This window comes from Hibiscus syriacus, unplaced genomic scaffold, assembly GCF_006381635.1.
Source record: "Hibiscus syriacus cultivar Baekdansim isolate YM2019G1 unplaced genomic scaffold, ASM638163v2 tig00003715_pilon, whole genome shotgun sequence".
Lineage (NCBI taxonomy): Eukaryota > Viridiplantae > Streptophyta > Magnoliopsida > Malvales > Malvaceae > Hibiscus > Hibiscus syriacus.
The window spans coordinates 1,904,558-1,925,508 of record NW_024061980.1 but is presented as its reverse complement, the minus strand read 5'-3'; the positions used below and the strand labels follow the sequence as shown (position 1 = coordinate 1,925,508).

General features: G+C 36.5%; 1 protein-coding gene across 1 annotated transcript; it reads left to right on the top strand.

Annotated features, from left to right (window-relative positions):
• The first annotated feature begins 820 nt into the window (after positions 1 to 820).
• LOC120181220 (homeobox-leucine zipper protein REVOLUTA-like) lies at positions 821 to 2,315 on the top strand. Its single transcript, XM_039186394.1, has 5 exons — positions 821 to 853; positions 979 to 1,346; positions 1,492 to 1,597; positions 1,720 to 1,869; positions 1,974 to 2,315. Exons 1-5 carry the CDS (start codon positions 821 to 823, stop codon positions 2,121 to 2,123), a joined length of 807 nt encoding a protein of 268 aa, XP_039042325.1. The 3' UTR covers positions 2,124 to 2,315.
• The last annotated feature ends 18,636 nt before the right edge of the window (positions 2,316 to 20,951 follow it).

Below are 20,951 nucleotides of genomic sequence, written 5' to 3'. Positions count from 1 at the left end.
TAATACATTAATAATTGTGCATGAATAAAATGATGGTATGTTTATAAAAAAATCCAATAAATAAATTTTAGTTATTTCAAGATAAGATTTTTGATTTAAAATTTTACAGTTTTATTTTAATCTATATTGGGTTATCTTTGGGGTTCAATGATAAAGCATAAAACTTAATATATGACGGGATTTTAGTTTTGAAAATATTTGGAGGGTCTTTTAAGTATGAATGTAAAACTTTGGGTATTCAAGTGATCCAACTTTTGACTAAAAATTGGTACCGAAAAGGAAGGCTTGTGAAGATAAACATTGCACGTTCATACGAAAGAAGAGACATAGGCCGACAGGGAGAAAGCAGAAAGGAAAGGGGAGAAGATATGATGATTCGTATGAATCATGAAGCTTATTGTTTCTCAGCCTATGTCTTGATGTTTAAGAAATGGTCAAATAAATACGAGAGTAATGCCTCGGGAAATCGTTTCCAGCAGATTCATATTTACAATTAATATTGTTTTTGAAAGACGGAAAAGAGGTTTTTGGTGATTCAGAAACCGACACAAGGTGGCCTTTTTAAAGTCAAAGTTGCATTGCTTTTGTTTTACTGCAAACATGTTCATATAATGTCCAGATGGGGCTAAGGCATTGGCAGTGGGATGCTTTGTTTATGGGACGCAACACCCATCAGCCAACAACAGCAACTGAGAGAGAGAGTGAGTGAGAGGATCACAGCAGAGCAAAAAGCAATAGCCCATATGAACAAAATAGTGGGGGGTTGAATCCTAAGCTTTTCCATTATCAAATCCAAACAAAGATTTGTTTTCAATCATGTATGGTCGGCGGCAATTTTCCCGATAAATCATCGGTGATCGATATATTTATCGATCTAACAATGGTCAGATTATATTTCCCGATCTAACACCCGTCTTTCACCTGAACTTTTGACAATTTTTTCCATTAACATTATTCAACTTTTCTTCGGTCTTCAAGACAAAACAAGATACTGATGGTGTTACCATTCAGTCTGATCCACAAGATTCGTTCACTGCAAATCGGACTTTGGATCTGGCTTCTAGTCTCGAAGTAGGACCAGCAACAAAGCATGCTGCAGCAGATGCTCCATCTTGTCAGAGCACAAGATCAGTGTTGACAATCGCCTTCCAGTTTCCATTTGAAAGCAATATTCAGGATAATGCTGCAAACATGGCACGTCAGTATATCCATAGTGTCATTTCTTCTGTCCAGAGGATTGCCATGGCCATATCTCCAGCTGGATTGGACCCAGCTATTGGACCAAAGCTATCTCCAGGCTCTCCAGAAGCACTTACACTGGCTCAATGGATTTGCTGGAGCTACAGGTGAGTTGCTTTATTGTTTGTGTATATTGTAGTTTGGCTAACATGCCACACTGGAAACTGTAAGTGCTGTCGGTTTATGGAATCAGCTCATTTATCCTTTTCCCCCCTAGTTGCTGATGTGTCATTTTCATTTGTTTTTACTCGGTTTCTATTTAGGGACGGAGTTGTTGAGGTCTGAATCACTTGGCGGTGACTCTATATTGAAGAATCTCTGGCAACACCGGGATGCAATATTGTGCTGTTCGTTGAAGGTATAGTCAAAACTCTGTTGAAAAGGCAAGAGCTTTTCTTCGAACCATGTATATCAGGTCCTGCAGATGCATTCTTCATGATTGTTCAAATCGAGTAATCTTAATCTGTTTTGGGTTTGCAGTCTCAACCTGTTTTCATATTTGCAAACCAAGCTGGACTAGACATGCTCGAGACAACTCTAGTGGCTCTACAAGACATTACTTTGGACAAATTGTTTGATGAGTCTGGACGCAAGGCATTGTGCTCTGATTTTGCCAAGTTAATGCAGCAGGTGAGTCGACCCGAGTTAAATATTTGGCTGAGCTAAGAAAAGGGATGCTGTAATTTGCCTGGTAAATACATAATTGGCCCTAAATATATCAACTTTAACAACAGGGATTTGCTTGCTTGTCGGCTGGAATCTGCATGTCAACAATGGGACGCCATGTTTCGTATGAACAAGCTTTTGCCTGGAAAGTCCTTGAAGCTGATGAGACCACTGTCCATTGCCTCGCCTTCTCGTTTGTTAACTGGTCTTTTGTATGAATACATTTGACTGTAATTTATTTCGTCTCAAGACCAAGCTTTCCTCCTACCTGCCCATGGAAAATGGAAATGATGAACAAATCAGGAAAAAAAAATTAAAATTCCAATGAAGAACAGGTACAAAGTTTTGTAACATGGAAGGCACCCTGTTCAGGTTTGCATTTGATTCATTTAATTAATTTTTTTAGTGCATCATAATTTGGTTTAGCCCTCTGATAACTAATTCATCAGGAAATATTGGGATTTTCCCCAGAATTGGTAAAATGATCCCCAGCAATTGGTAACCAGAAGAGGAGACGCTCAGTAGTAACAAATTTGAGGCGCAAACAAACAATCTAGCATTGAAGAATGTACATGTTTTACATTAATGTGATCGATCTCCAAAAGATGCATATTGAAGTAACTGGTATTCATAATGTCCTAGCCCAGATATTTGTCTCGCACACCGATTTACAGAACTAATTACACAACTACAAAATTAATCCAAGATGGCTACGAGGAGATATATATACTAGAAATAGAAAAAATGCTTCATATATGGCTACTCTTTTCCACTTCAATTTTCCCTTGTTACATGTCTATCTGGATGCTTCAGCTATTATATAATTCAAACATGGATAGTATTATAAATTATACCAAAATATTAAATTATTTTATGAATTAGGTTAAATTAATTTTTTTTATCGTATTGCATATTAAAGAGTATTTTTTTAAATTAATAATAATCATTAATTTTATTAAATAAATAAAATATATAAGAAAATTATAAAAAAATTACAAAAAATACAACAGATTAAAAAATATATACAAAACTCGTTTAATCATATGCGAAATAACATCTATTTAGACATTATAATAATAATAATAATTCAAATTAAAACTCATTGTATATAGTATGTAAGGCTTAAGTATACAAAATGTGTCTAATCTATGCCTTTTTTTTAGTTAAGTGCCTAACGTTTATTTTGTTTTAATTTGGTACCTAAAGTTTCATTACGTTACTCAAAATGAGTCCAGACGTAACGGACCGTTAAGTTTGACAGTTAACCTATTAAAAATACCACCTTACATATTTTTTAATATTAAAAATGATTATCTAACATGAATCCATCCTTCTCTGTACCCTTTCTGTCACCGCTTCTTTATCAATTCATCTGTCCCGTTGCGATGCAGTCTCTTCCTAGACAATGAGATGGGATACTAACCTTTTAAATGTATTTTTAATTAAAAAAATTTATTTTAACCGTAAAATCAATACCAAATGAATAGAAAATAAAATAAAAAGTTAGAATATTAACATCTTTAAAAATTAATACATCCTTATTAATACATGGATTCCGCTCAATTATGTATTTATATTTTATTTTAATAATTTAATATTAACGTAATTAAAAAAATAATTTATTAATTTATTTTAATTATTTAAAAGTAAATAAAATTTATTATTTATATATTAAAATATTAATAAAACATGTTATATCACATGTTAAAAAGTATTGATGATATGTTTTTCTCAATAAAATATTTTATTTATAAAAATATTATTAATGAGTTATCTTCAAATATTTTTTTATATACTTTTATTATAGTTTAAGTGGTATATTTTATATATCATAGTATTGATAAGTCTAAATATAATTAAAATTTTATATTTTTAATTTACAACATAATCTCTATAATGTACAATTTATCTTTTAAAACTCACTTTTTAACAATAATCCCAAACAATTAAATTTCAATCCCTAACAATTAAATTTTAAACAACACTTTTTTTAAAAAAAATTACCACACTTTTAAAATGAGAAAATAACCTCAGTGACAAAAAATGTCTTATAATATACGATTTTAACCAACATTTTTGGATTTGCCAAAATGACCAACTAAATCGCAATGCGATCGATAATTCGCAACGCGATCTCCGGTATTGCAAATCAGTTTCCAGATTCGCAACGCGATTCTGACTATCGCATTGCGATTTTCCTAATTCGCAATACGAATACGTAAATCGCAATGCGAATACGTAAATCGCAACGCGAATCTGACTATCGCAACGAGATTCTGACTATCGCAACGCGATTCTGACTATCGCAATACTGAATTTCAAATTCGCAACTCGATTTCTGAATTCGCAACACAAATGTTTTGGGTATATAACTACGCAGCAGCATCAACTCATAACCTAAATCCCTAAATCGCAACTCATTCCATCTCCATCTATCACTCTCTCCGGCGACATCCGTTCCTATATCCAACGACATCCTTCCTCATCCGGCAACAGGTTTTAGTTTCGTAACTCGTTTGTTTAGTAAATTAATTTACAATAATGAAATCATCTAATGTTGATAATGTTTGGATAGATTTGTGTTTTGGAGGGTCATGGGAGAACGTTCATGGTGTTTTACAATATATGCCTTTACCCATGAATCTTCAACTAAAATTGTCATTAAAAAAGTTGACTTATGAAACTCTAATGTTACGTGTTGCAAATAAATTGAATTTAGAGCCCCTAAGTGAATTTAGGCTATCTTATCAGAGAAATGGTAAAGTTTATTTGTTAACCGACAATGAAGGTGTTGAACGATTCATTGCTTACATTAGTGTTTCAAGTGATGATGTTACATTGTATGTTGTTGAACATAGAAATAGTTGTTATCACTTATTAGACATTCATTTGACTATCGCAACGCGGAAATCGCAACGCGAATATGACTATCGCAACACGGAAATGACTATCGCAACACGAAATTGACTATCGCAACGTGGAAATGACTATCGCAACGAGAGAATCGCAACGCGAAATGAAAATCGCAACAAGAGAATCGCAATGCGAAAATGAAAATCGCAACGCGAATCTCGTTGCGATAGTCATTTCCGCGTTGTGATAGTCTGTTTTGCATTCAACATAATGCAGATTGAAATCAACAAATCAACTATTACATTTCAATCAATTAAACAAGCACAAATAATAATTATGTACACATCAATTAAACAAATCAACATTTACAAATCATCTTTTACAAATCAATTAAACAATCAAAAAATAATAATAAGAATTATTTCCTCATCAATTATTGAATCAACTTTTGGACCCATACATCCATTTCACGCAGCTCACTTCAGGATTAACCTGCAGAAACCAAACATTGAATCAACAACACTTTCTACACATCTAAAACCTACAAACAGCAAATTATTGAATTCTAGCTACTTAACCAAACATTTTCAAACCAAAAAAAGTATATATGTTTAACAACACTTGCATTTGACTTACAAATTGTTTATGGACACTTTCATAACGCGGATGCAGGTAGGCAGCGTCTCGCATATATCGTTCTAGCCATAAAATGCGAAACCACAAGCCTACTGCACCTCTATCTCTATCGGTGGGAGGTAGAAACTGTGTACTTCCTGTCGTCAAACGCTCCAAGCACATGCATACGAGAGGACTACAATCCCCTCTGGCTTCCTTCGTTTGTTGTGGCGCGATCTCGTCTCTGATAACTGTAACATTGAACTTCTTTGGTTTCTTGTTTCCAGAATTAGTCCAATAATTAATTGCATCCAAGAATTTAGCCAAATGAGAGCTCAATCCCTTAATAATATCTCTCAGATATGTAATTTATCATGCTGTCATATACTATTGTCTTTAGGGATGGGAGCTGAAGCTCGACGAGAAGCCAATGAGTACGTTCCAAAACAGGGATAAACACCTACATCGAAATGTAATAATTCAAATTGCGCACTTATTTATGAACACCTTTAAAATATTTAAACAAATAAATACTAACCTTATCGACCTCCCACCATGCAGGATAAAGTTTAGCTTGTCCATTAGCCAACACATATGATTCCTGTTGTTGATTATTCAAGTGAACTACGTGAAAAGACGTCGGCATAATTGTATATCGCGTTTTTTTATATTTTTCTTCAATTTCCTTACAATTAGAAGACGTGTCACCCATGCATCAATATGCTGTTTAACAAAAAAAGACATATATTAGTGAATTACATAAATTTTTTAAAAAATTAATCAAACTGAAATATAAGAAGAAATATAAGACTTACCCCCATCGAAATAGCCGTTGTCTTCAACCCCTAATAATACACCCCACCAAGACCGTTCAATCAACAAATGCATATCATTGTTGAGTTTGTATATGTCAGCGTAACACCCTTTGCTCCGCTCATGTAGATAAAAATCAACTGCGGTCTTAGCCTAAAGGGTATTATCCAGAATTGTTTCCAGTAGTTGTTTCCTCTCCACTTCATCTGCCGGAATGGTACTGGCCAGTAACTTATACGAAAGCCAACAGTCATCCATCATGTCCGGCACGTGAGGGGGCTTCTCAATAATTCGATATATTACGCCGTGTGAATCGGGCTCTAGAATGTTGGGAGGGACCTCTTCAACGATGACAGTGGCCTCTTGAACGGTGGGAGGGGACTCTTGAGGGATGATAGGGGCCTCTTGAACAATAGGGGAGGCCTCTTGAACGATGAAAGGTGAGTCGGGCTTTTTCTTACGGATTCTTCGCACTATTGGGGTGAACGGAGACGTAATGGAACGTGCACGCCGTCTGATGCGTGAGCTCCGTCTTGTAAGAAAACCCCAACGTAGAGTATCCACCTTAGCGGGCCGCTAAAAATAAATTAATACATAAATCAATAAATAAACAGACATGATATTAAACAGTGAAAACAAAGACAAATATATTTCAAACTTGCACGATATTCACCCAAGTCATTATTATATCATTGATCACAAAATGCATCAGATAACATTCCAGAAGTAAGCACTTATATAAACATTTAAAAGGACAACATATATGTTTAGTGCAGGTTCAATGACAACATAAAGAGTAGTAGTTTATTCTTGAAACTTAAATTTTCAACACTGTGAAGTTAGTATTTGTCTTTTGGTTGAAGTAATGCAATTCATTCAAGTTTCATTTTGCAGAAGAAGAATAGAATCTGAAACTTAAAATCGCAACACGAAAATGACTATCGCAACGCGAAAATGACTATCGCAATGCGAATTTGACTATCGCAACGAGAGAATCGCAATGCGATTTTCATTTCGCATTACGATTCTTTCGTTGCGATAGTCAAATTCGCATTGCGATAGTCATTTTCGCATTGTGATAGCCATTTTCGCGTTGTGATTTTGTTGTTGCGATTTTCATTTCGCATTACGATTCTCTCGTTGCGATAGTCATTTTCGTGTTGCGATAGTAATTTTTGCATTGCGATAGTAAACTATTCTTCTTCTGCAAATTGAAACTTGAATGGATTGCATTACTTCAACCAAAAGACAACCAAAAACAAATACTAACTTCATAGGGTTAAAGAATAAATAGTATTGGCAGACCGAATGAATTTACTAAGCAATCTAAGTGAAATTATGAGTAAATTTATCATCAAGTTAAATATGAAAAATAATAAACTTACCTCGTTGCGTAGAGTATGAACCTCGTTCTGCAACGATGCTACAATCTCACGTAGAGCTGCTACCTCACCACGTAAAGTAGACACCTCAACACGCATGCACCATTGTCATCGCGTAAAGTACCGACCTCCTCACGCAAGGCATTGACCTCATTACGTAACTCCCCTAACTCATCCCGTAGAGGTGGAGAACAGGGAGATAAACGTCGTGGCATCTTTACCGGTCGCCTATCATGAGGTGATGGTAGAGAAGAGGCTCGGTGATGTGACAGAATAGATGATGACTCTCGTTGTGGAGGTGTATATTCGGGTCGATCAGGTGATGGTTCTGGGTGAGGTGATGGCTCTCGAAGTGGTGGCTGCTCATCATCCGTGCCATCAAAAAAACGCTTACTAGCTTGCCACCAATCAGTGGCAAGCTCAGCTTCCGTGGGTGTCAGCCTCTGTAATGGAGTGTTGGCCTCCTAACAATATAAAAGCTCAAACAAAGTTAAACGTGTACTAGTAATAATTTATTTATAAACATATGGTAGTATTTGTGTTAACTTACATTATTTATTGTAGTATACGGTAGTAAATCTTCCCATTGCTGCAAGGACCGTTTCCTCTACCAGGAAATAGCCCTAGGAATATCATTAGAAGTTTTTAATACATATGTCTGCATGGCGGGAAAGGCCTCAAATATCTAAATCTACAAACAATATAATAACAAATATTAGTAATTGTTAAAGAATTAATTATAATTTTGGAAACATTATATAAAAATTATTACCTTAAAGGCCCAAATAAAGCCTGACAAAGTGTATTTGGAACCATCGCCACGCAAACTTTCCCGATCATCAAAGGCAGACGACAACTTATTCCATGTAGCTTTCCATAGATACGAACCCCACGGAAATAGGTTCCATGCATTTAGGTCCTCTACCAATTTAATTAGATCATTAGGAATAGGTTGTCGGGCCTCTCTGCCTAAAAAGTCGGCTTGCAAAAGTATTAGAAGGCATACTCGGACAACATCGACGTCATCCATCCGAGTAAAACCATATTTCTTATTCAATAATCTCATCGAGTCTTCCACATGTAAATTCGACTTCTCCGTTGACAGCTCAGGAAAAACCCGAGAAAACCATAATAGGTGGGTAATATGTCTAGTGTACCGATCTACATCATCGTGTCTGAAGCGTAGACCGGTGATTAAGCAAAACTCCTCCCGCCCAAAACATGTATACGCCGGTGGAAAATCAAACCATATCTTTTCATCACGACGTTGTATAGTCCCCGGTAGATCGCTAGTCATGGTTTGAAGAAACATATGGGTCAACATAGCATCTCCACCAGGAAGTTATACTTTCAGCCATGGCCCGAAGCAAATATCCTCAAATATTTTTCTTTGTGCAGGTGAAAGCTTCGACGCAATTGTTTTGGCCAGGCTTACTTTATTTCTTAAGGTCAATTGAGCCGAATAAAATTTCTGCAAAAACAATAAACATACCAAGTTAGATATACCAAAAACTACACTGTGAAGATATAACAAGAACAATAAACATAAAGAGTAGTATTTTATTCTTCAAACTTAAATTTGCAACACTGTGAATTTAGTATTTGTCTTTGTTTTTTGGTTGAAGTAATGCAATTCATTCAAGTTTCAATTTGCAGAAGAAGAATAGTTTCTGAAACTTAAAATCGCAACACGAAAATGAAAATCGCAACACGAAAATGACTCGCAACGCGAATTTAACTATCGCAACGCGAAATGAAAAGTACAACGACAGAATCGCATTGCGATAGTCATTCTCGGTTTCAAATACTAAAATTGAAAGAAACTTGAATGGATTGCATTACTTCAACCAAAAGACAAAACAAAGACAAATACTAACTTCACAGGGTTAAAGACTAAACAGTTTAGCAGTATTGGCAGCAATCGAATGAATATAATAAGCAATCTAAGTAAAATGGTTAATCTATTATTGAAAACACCAGTAAACTTATCATCAATTTCAAATAATGCAAAAATTTCAAAATAAAAATAATTAAAAAAACTAACCGTCGGTGGTTAATTTGGTTGATTTTCCATTTTTGACCGTGAATGATTTTGCCAGAGATAGAGACTGATATCGTCGGAGATGGGGACTGATTTCGTCGGAGATGGGGACGGATGTCTCCTTAGAGAGTGAGAGATGGAGATGAGATTGAGTTGTGATTTAGGGTTTTAGGTTATGAGTTGCGATTACGGGATATACTGTGGACGGTTCAGTGTTCCGATATATTAATATATTCGTGTTTAGAATTTGAAAAAAAATACGCGTTGGATACGAATGGCGCTATGTAAATCGCATTGCGATAGTCAGATTCGCGTTGCGATTTACGTATTCGCATTGCGATTTACGTATTCGCATTGCGATTTACGTATTCGCATTGCGATTTACGTATTCGCATTGCGATTTACGTATTCGCATTGCGAATTAAAAAATCGCAACGCGAATTTGGAAAATCGCAATGCGATAGTCAGAATCGCGTTGCGAATCTGGAAACTGAATTGCGATACCGGAGATCGCGTTGCGAATTATCGATCGCATTGCGATTTAGTTGGTCATTTTGATAAATCCAAAATAAATTGGTTAAAATCGTATATTATAAGGCATTTTTGGTCACTGAGTTTATTTTCTCCTTTTAAAATCTACTTTTCAAAAGCCTACCAAAGTGCCCTTAAAGTGACCGTATATAATAGTTTAAGATTTGTTTTGGCCCAAAAAAATAGTTTAAGGATTAAAGAAAGAGAAAATAACCTCAGTGACCAAAAATCCCATATAATATACGATTTTAACCAACTTTTTCCGGATTTGCCAAAATGACCAACAAAATCGCAATGCGATCGCTAATTCGCAACGCGATCTCCATTATCGCAAATTCGCGTTGCATTTTCGCAATGCGATAGTTGAAAATCGCGTTGCGATGGTCTACAGTATCGTTGCGATTTTCCCAATTCGCAATGCGAATAAGTAAATCGTAACGCGAATTGGGAAATTCGCAATGCGAATAAGTAAATCGCAACGCGAATTGGGAAAATCGCAATGCGATACTGACTATCGCAATGCGATAATAAAAAATCGCAACGAGATACTTACTTTCGCAACACGATACTGACTTTCGCAACGCGATTTACTTAGCGCCATTCGTATTAACGCGTATTTTTTTTTCAAATTCCAAACACATATTTTTTCTTAATAAATCGGAAAATGAACCGTCCACAGTAATCGCAACTCATAACCTCAAACCCAAAAACACAACACTCAGTCCCATCTCCATCTCTCACTCTCTACGGCAAAATCCGTCCCCATCTCCGAAGATTTCCGTCCCCATCGTTGCGATTTTCATTTCGCATTGCGATAGTAATTTCCGCGTTGCGATGAACATTAAGATGATTGCCTATTAAGTGATAACAACTGGAACAGATCATAGCAATTTTCAAACTCAAGTTACTAATACATGCCTAACTGAAAATGTTAAAAGTTCACACATAAAATCTACATAATACAACGTTTGCATTTAAAAATCACCTAAGTTAACAGACCCAAAAGGTGAAGCCAGTTGTGATTGGGATTTAAAAGATGATTGCGATTTTGATTGCCTTTTTCTTGACACCATATGAGCTTTGGATTTTGATGATGATCCATATTTTGGTATAGGAAAAGATGATTGTGATGGCACTGGTGATCCACATGTCAACCTTGTATGACCACTTTCCTTGCACCGACTACATGTCGATCTCTTCTTCTCTTCACCCTTAGACGGTATACGATCGTGACTTTTTGGTCGGCCAGGTAGCCTTCTGTCCATGGTTGGTGGCAAAACTGTTTGTAAGTCATCTGGTATGTCCCACTCAGAAGGATGTGAAATAGGGTAGACAATCTCGGCATAAGTCTGTCGATATACTTCTGTAGTGTAGCAATCCATAGCGTATGTGCTTGAATCATCTTGGTTTAGATGAAGAGCAACTTTTATAACATGGCCACATGGATAACCAGATGTTTGCCATTTCATACAACTACACGTCCTTGCATTTAGATCGACAAGCCCATTTAAGTTATTATCCAGTACTTCAAACAAAGTGTTTGAACATGGTTCAACTCTCCATGACGTTGACTTCACAACACGTTTCGTTATCTTTTTTTCAGTCCATGGTGTAACACGATGTTCCAATGTTCCTGTAAATTTAAATAAATAATACTTAGTAAAATATATCCCAATGTTCCTGTAAATTCAAAGAAATAATACCTGCATGGTTTCTTTTCTTGTAGTACCACTGTTGAATAGAGGCTCGAAAAAACTCCATTAACATAGTAATGGGTAATTTCCGGGAATGACGACTTAGAGCGTTAATTGATTCTGCACTATTAGACGTCATGAAACCATATCTTGCTCCAAGTTGATGTACTCTTGACCATCTTTCAAACCCGACATCTTCTAGTGTTTGAGCACACTGAGGCAAAACACGTCTTAAATAGTTTATATGCTTATTGAAATCCACTTCCCGATAAGCCTTTACAGCCTTCCAGTATGTCCATTTGTGCTTTTTTATACCAGCAGACCTTGATTTTAGATTTCTATACAAATGAACACCACAAAGTCCATGAAAAGCATCTGGGAAACACCTTCTAACAGCGTTGTCAATTGAGTTTGCCCTATCGGATATGATTGTCAGATTGCTAATAGGACCTATGCAATCCCTAAGATGCCCCATAAACCATGTCCATGAATCAGAGGTTTCAGATTTGCCAACCCCGTAAGCTATTGACAATATCCCATTGTTAGCATCCATGGCTACTGCTAATAAGTTTACTCCAAGGTATCGACCTTTCAAATATGCTCCGTCAACTATAATAACTGGGCGCATGCAAGTAATAAACGAACGAATCTACAAAATAATATACACAAGAAATATAATCATTTAAATTTTAAATGCATGTAACTAACAGAAATGAGTCAACAGAATTATATTGATTTACTAACCGCAGCACCAATGGCGATAAACAGCAACTCAAAGCGTCCATCTCTATCTGTTTTGATATGAGTTACCGACCCAGGATTTTTCAGCTTTAAATTATGACAATAAGCCGGCAGTTGGGCAAACGATGCTTCTGGCGACCCCCTCAACAATTCCAAGGCATAACATTTGGCTCTCCAAGCTTGAGAATATGATATACTAATCTTGAACGAGCATTCATGTCAGTCATAATTTCATGTCCCCGATATACCCTGCCATTCAAAAACATTAACTCAGCCAGAAAACCACCCAACACTTTTTTGTTTGCCTGTCTATGGTGAGGAAAAACTTGGGTTCTTGAACATGTATGTTTATCAATAAAGGTCCTAACTTGAAACATTGCACAATCTTTTATCCTCTTTGCAATCATACGCCACGTACAGTTTTTGTCAATCGTACACCTTGTTTCGAAACGATCTTTGCTTGATTTGTTAACTTTTAGTTGATAGCCATCTTCCACACATTTCATATACAAAGCTATCTTCAAGTCTTCCTTTGTATCAAAACAATCATCTTTCTTGATACGAATAACTTTTGTGTAACAATCAACTGCTTTCTTTGCCAACTCTTCTTCCGGTAACTGAAGTAATTCTGGCATATTCCAGTTATACTCCCGTGGCATTTTCTTTTCTTCGGGGACTTTTTCTTCTTCTTTTTCTTCTTCAGGATTATATGAATTACAGAATGGATGTTCAACATGTTCATTCATAGTCGTAACTTCCTCCTCATTATCATCAACAACATCTTCCTCGACAACGGGTGTTTCATCATCAAAATTCGGGTATTGACCAATATCAAAATCATTACACGCAGGGTCTGTTTCTTCTTCTGAAACATCATCAAAATTCGTGTATTGACCAATATCAAAGTCCGGGTATTGACCAAGATCAAATTTCGAATACTGACTAGTACTCACAATTTTTTCTCTTGGCTCATCATCGTCTAATTGGTCAATACGAAAACCGGAATTTGGTGCTGAAAGTTGATTTGGATTTGGATTAGAGAAAGGCTGTGGGTTTTGAGACCCACTTAGTTGATTACTACCCGCTACTGACCCAACAATACTACTTCTAGGTTCAACAACATACAATGTAACATCATCACTTGAAACATTAATGTAATCAATGAATCGTTCAACATCTTCATTGTCGGTTAACAAATAAACTTTACCATTTCTCTGATAAGATAGCCTAAATCCACTTAGGGGCTCTAAATTCAATTTTTTTGAAACACGTAACATTAGGGTTTCATAAGTTAACTTCTTTAATGACAGTTTTAGTTGAAGATTCATGGGTAAAGGCATATATTGTAAAACACCATGAACATTCTCCCATGACCCTCCAAAACACAAATCTATCCAAACATGATCAACATTAGATGATTTCATGGTTGTAACTAAACAAACGAGATGCGAAACTAAGACCTGTTGCCGGATGGGGAAGGATGTCGTTGGATATTGGAACGGATGTCGCCGGAGAGAGTGATAGATGGAGATGGAATGAGTTGCGATTTAGGGATTTAGGTTATGAGTTGTTGCTGCTGCGTATATATACATACACAAAAAATTTGGCTTGCGAAACTAAAACCTATTGCGAACTTTGAAACTCGCATTGCGATTCTGTATTATCTCGTTGCGAAAGTCAGAATCGCGTTGCGAAAGGCAATCATTTGACCATCGCAATGCGAACTGCAAATCGCAACGATAGAATCGCAATGCGAAATGAAAAAGGCAACGATGATTAACATGCATAAACTTTTAACAATTATTATTGAATTCTAGGTACTTAACCAAACATTTTCAAAACAAAAGGAGTATATATGTTAACAAAACTTGCATTATGTGTATTTTATGTGTGCACTTTTAACATTTTCAGTTAGGCATGTATTAGTAACTTGAGTTTGAACATTGCTATGATCTGTTCAGTTGTCATCACTTAATTCATTTGACTATCGCAACGCGAAAATGGTTATCGCAACGAGAAAATCGCAATGCGAAATGAAAATCGCATTGCGATTTTCTCGTTGCGATAACCATTTCGCGTTGCGATAGTCTGTTTTGCCTTCAACATAAAGCAGATTGAAAATCAACAAATCAACTATTACATTTCAACACAAATTATGTACACATCAATTAAACAAATCAACATTTACAAATCATCTTTTACAAATCAATTAAACAATCAAAAATAATAATAATTCTTATTTCTTCATCAATTATTGAATCAAGAATCAACAACTTTGTGACCCCGTACATCCATTTCACGCAGCTCACTTAAGGATTAACCTGCAGAAACCAAACATTTGCTCAAACAAGACTTCCTACACATCTAAAACCTACAAACATCAAATTATTGAATTCTAGGTACTTAACCAAACATTTTCAAACCAAAAGGAGTATATATGTTAACAAAACTTGCATTATGTGTATTTTATGTGTGCACTTTTAACATTTTCAGTTAGGCATGTATTAGTAACTTGAGTTTGAACATTGCTATGATCTGTTCAGTTGTCATCACTTATTAGACATTCATTTGACTATCGCAACGTGAAAATGGCTATCGCAACGCGAAAATGGTTATCGCAACGAGAATATCGCAACGCGAAATGAAAATCGCATTGCGATTTTCTCGTTGCGATTTTCATTTCGCATTGCGATTTCATTTCACATTGCGATTTTCTCGTTGCGATAGCCATTTCGCGTTGCGATAGTCTGTTTTGCCTTCAACATAAAGCAGATTGAAAATCAACAAATCAACTATTACATTTCAACACAAATTATGTACACATCAATTAAACAAATCAACATTTACAAATCATCTTTTACAAATCAATTAAACAATCAAAAAATAATAATAATTCTTATTTCTTCATCAATTATTGAATCAATGAATCAACAACTTTGTGACCCCGTACATCCATTTCACGCAGCTCACTTAAGGATTAACCTGCAGAAACCAAACATTTGCTCAAACAAGACTTCCTACACATCTAAAACCTACAAACAGCAAATTATTGAATTCTAGGTACTTAACCAAACATTTTCAAACCAAGAGGAGTATATATGTTAACAAAACTTGCATTTGACTTACCAATTAACAATGGACACTTTCATAACGCGGATGCAGGTAGGCAACGTCTCGAATATATTGCTCTAGCCATATAATGCCGAAACCACAAGCCTACTGCAGCTCTATCTCTATCGGTGGGAGGTAAAAACTCTGTGCTTCCCGTCGTCAAACGCGCCAAGCAAAGGCATACGAGAGGACCACAATCCCCTCTGGCTCCCGGCGATTGCTGTGGCGCGGTCTCGTCTCTGACAACTGTGACATTGAACTTCTTTGGCTTCTTGTGTCCAGAATGACTCCAATACTTAATCCCATCCAAGAATTTAGCCAAATGAGAGCTCCATCCCTTGAAAATATCTCTCAAATCAAACAGTGATATGTAATTGATCATGATGTCATACACTATTATCTTCAGGGATGGGAGCTGAAGTTGGACGAGAAGCCAGTGACGACGTTCCAAAACAGGGATAAACACCTGCGATCATAAGTAATAATTCATTTATTTGCGCACTTATTTATTAACACCTTTAAAAAATTTAAAAAAATAACACTAACCTTATCGACCTCCCACCATGCAGGATAAAGTTTAGCTTGTCCATTGCCCAACAAAAATGATTCATCTCGTTGATTCTTCAAGTGAACTGCGTGAAAAGCCGTCGGCATTATTGTATATAGCGAATTTTTTTTATTTTTCCTAAGCTTCCTTATTATTAGTAGACGTAACACCCATGCATCGATATGCTGTTTTACAAAAAAATACATATATTAGTGAATTACATTAATTTTTAAACAAATTAATCAAAATCATATATAAGACAAATATAGTCTTACCTCCCCATCCAAATAGCCACTGTCTTCAACCCCTAATAGCACACCCCACCAAGACCGATCAAGCAACAAAAACATTTCATCGTTGAGTTTGCTGATGTCAGTGTAACACCCTTGGCTCCGCTCATGTAGATAAAAATCAACTGCGGTCTTAGCCCAAAGGGTATTATCCACAATTGTTTTCGGTAGTTGTCTCCTCTCCACTTCAGATACCGGAAGGGTACTAGCCGGTAACTCATACGAGAGCCAACTCTCATCCATCATGTCCGGAACTGGTGGGGGTTTCTCAATACTTCGATATATTACCCCATGTGAATCGGGCTCTGGAATGGTGGGAGGGACCTCTTCAACGATGACAGTGGCCTCTTGAACGGTGGGGGGGGGGGAATCTTGAGGGAGAATAGGGGCCTCTTGAACGATTGGAGGGGACTCTTGAGGGATGACCGGTGAGTCGGGCTTCTTCTTGCGGAGTCTTCGCACCATTGGGGTGAACGGAGACGTAATAGCACGTCCACGCCGTCTGATGCGTGAACTCCGTCGTGCAAGGAAAACCCGACGTAAAGCATCCACCTTATCGGGCCGCTAAAAAAAATTAATACATAAATCAGTAAATAAACAGACATGATATTAAACAAAGACAAATATGTTTCAAACTAGCATTGTATTCACCCAAATCATTATTCTATCATAGTTCACAAAATGCTCAGATAACATTCCAGAAGTAAGCACTTATATAAACATTTAAAAGGACAACATATATAAACATTCCAGAAGAAGAATAGTTTACTTTCGCAACACGAAACTTAAAATCGCAACGCGAAATGACTATCGCAACGCAGAAATGGCTATCGCAATGCGAAATGAAAATCGCAACGACAAAATCGCAACGCGAAATGAAATCGCAACGACAAAATCGCAACGCGAAACACAAATCGCATTGCGATTTTCATTTCGCGTTGCGATTTTGTCGTTGCGATTTCATTTCGCATTGCGATTTTGTCGTTGCGATTTTCATTTCGCATTGCGATAGCCATTTCCGCGTTGCGATAGTCATTTTCGTGTTGCGAAAGTAAACTATTCTTCTTGTGCAAATTGAAACTTGAATGGATTGCATTACTTCAACCAAAAGACAAAAACAAAACCAAAAACAAATACTAACAAAAACAGATTGGCAGCAACCGAATGAATTACGAGTATGAAAAATCTTAAACTTACCTCGTTGCGTAGAGTATGAACCTCATTCTGCAATGATGCTACCATCTCACGTAGAGCGGCTACCTCACCGCGTAATGTAGACACCTCAACACGCCATGCACCATCGTCTTTGCGTAAAGTACCGACCTCCTCACGCAAGGCATTGACCTCATCACGTAACTCCCCTAACTCATCCCGTTGAGGTGGAGAACAGGGAGATAAACGTCGTGACATCTTTGCCGGTCGCCTATCTTGCGGTGATGGTGGAGAAGAGGCTCGATGATGTGAAAGAATAGGTGATGGCTGTCGTTGTGGAGGTGTATAGCCGGGTCGATCAGATGATGGCTCTAGGTGAGGTGATAGCTCTGGTAGAGGTGATGGCTCCCGAAGTGGAGGCTGCTCATCAACCGTTCCATCAAAAAAATGCTTACTAGCTTGCCACCAATCAGTGGCAAGCTCAGCTTCCGTGGGTGTCAGCCTCTGTAGAGGAGTGTTGGCCTCCTAACAATATAAAAGCTTAAACAAAGTTAAATGTGTACTAGTAATAACTTGTTTATAAACATATGGTAGTATTTATGTTAACTTACATTATTTATTGTCGTATACCATAGTAAATCTTCCCATTGCAAGATTAGTTTCCTCTTCCAGGAAATAGCCATGGGAATATTATTTGAAGTTTTTATTGCATATGTCTTCATGGCGGGAAAGGCCTCAAATATCCAAATCTACAAACAATATAATAACAAACATTAGTAATTGTTAAATAATTACTTATAATTTTGGAAACATTATATAAAAATTCTTACCTTAAAGGCCCAAATAAAGCCTGTCAAAGTGTATTTGGAACCATCGCCATGCAAACTTTTTCGATCATCCAAGGCAGACGATAACTTATTCCATGTAGCTTTCCATAAATACGAGCCCCACGGAAACAGGTTCCACGCATTTAGGTCTTCTACCAATTTGATTAGATCATTTGGAATAGGTTGTCTGGCCTCTCTGCCTAAAAAGTCGGCATGCAAAAGAATTAGAAGGCATACTCGGACAACGTCGACGTCATCCATCCGAGTAAAACCATCTTTATTATTCAAAAATCTTGTCAGGTCTTCTACGTGTAGACTCGACCTCTCCAGCTCAGGGAAAACCCGGGATAGCCATGATGGGCGGGTAATGTGTCTAGTGTACCGACCTACATCATCGTGTCCGAAGCGTAGACCGGTGATTAAGCAAAACTCCTCCCGCCCAAAACACGTATACGCCGGTGGAAAATCAAATCATATCTCTTCATCACGACGTTGTATAGTCTCTGGTAGATCTCTAGTCATGGTTTGAAGAAACAGGTGTGTCAACATCGCATCTCCACCGGGATGTTGTACTTTCAGCCATGGCCCGAAGCATGTATCCTCAAACATTTTTCTTTGTGCAGGTGAAAGCTTCGACGCAATTGTTTTGGCCAGGCTGACTTTATTTCTCAAGGTCAATTGAGCCGAATAAAAGTTCTACAAAAACAATAAACATACTAAATTAGATATACCAAAAACTACACTGTGAAGATATACCAAAAACAATAATAAACATAAATAGTAGTAGTTTATTCTTCAAACTTAAATATGCAACACTGTGAATTTCGTATTTGTCTTTGTTTTTTGGTTGAAGTAATGCAATTCATTCAAGTTTCAATTTGCAGAAGAAGAATAGTTTCTGAAAATGAAAATCGCAACACGAAAATGACTATCGCAACGCGAAACTAAAATCGCGTTGCGATTTGCATTTCGCGTTGCGATTCTTGGTTGATTTAATAAGCAATCTAAGTGAAATGGTTAATCTATTATTGAAATTACCAGTAAACCTATCATCAATTTCAATATGAAAAACCTAATAATAATGCAAAAATTTCAAAAAGAAAATAATTAAAAAAACTAACCCTCGTTGGTTGATTTGGTTGATTTTCCATTTCTGATTGTGAGGGTGGCTCTGAGAGATTTAGATAGACGGATTTCGCCGGAGATGGGGACGGATTTCGTCGGAGATGGGTGAGAGAGTGAGAGATGGAGATGGGACTGAGTTGTGATTTTAGGTTTTAGGTTATGAGTTACGATTACGGGATATACTGTGGACAGTTCAGTGTTCCAATATATTTATATTCATGTTTGGAATTTAAAAATAAAATACTTGGCCAGGATACTAATGGCGCTTTGAAAATCGCATTGCGATTATGTATTATCGCGTTGCGAAAGTCAGTATCGCGTTGCGAAAGTAAGTATCTCGTTGCGATTTTTTATTATCGCATTGCGATAGTCAGTATCGCATTGCGATTTTCCCAATTCGCGTTGCGATTTACTTATTCATATTGCGAATTTCCCAATTCGCGTTGCGATTTACTTATTCGCATTGCGAATTGGGAAAATCGCAACGATACTGTAGACCATCGCAACGCGATTTTCAACTATCGCATTGCGAAAATGCAACGCAAATTTGCGATAATGGAGATCGCGTTGCGAATTAGCGATCGCATTGCGATTTTGTTGGTCATTTTGGCAAATCCGGAAAAAGTTGGTTAAAATCGTATATTATATGGGATTTTTGGTCACTGAGGTTATTTTCTCTTAAAGAAAAGACATAATTTAGAGATTTTTTTACTTTAAACCTAAATAAGCCTGTAAACGAACAAAACGTTCAGGGAATTGTTCGTAACCTTTAGGCGGAAGTTCGTTTATTTATGAAACGAATGAAATATTGACACTATTTTATACTCTTTTAATTAAATGAACGAACACAAACAAAAAGCTCATTCGTTTAGTTACGTTCGTGAAACATTCGATAATCCATTCGTTTATGTTCGTTTGTTTATGTTTATTCGTTTATGTTCGTTTGTTTATGCTCACTCGTTTATGTTTTCCAGACCCGTTTGAAATATTAAGACTTAATAAATTTTAACGTTGAACCTTCTAATATTTTTAAATTCATTTCATTTTCATTCCAAATAAAATACTCAAATCAATTAAAAAATATAAATCTTAAAATTATTTGAAAAGAAAGAAACTCTTCTCAAATATAAATCCGATTAATTTTATGTTCATTCGTTTGTGTTCGTTCATTTTAACAAACGAATATAAACGAATATGAACAAACTAAATTTCTTAATGAAAGAACACAAATTCTGTTCGTTTAGTTATTCGTGTTCCTTCGTTTGGTTAAAGTTTAACGAACGAACACGAATATACCCTCGTTCTTGTTCATTTATAGGCCTAA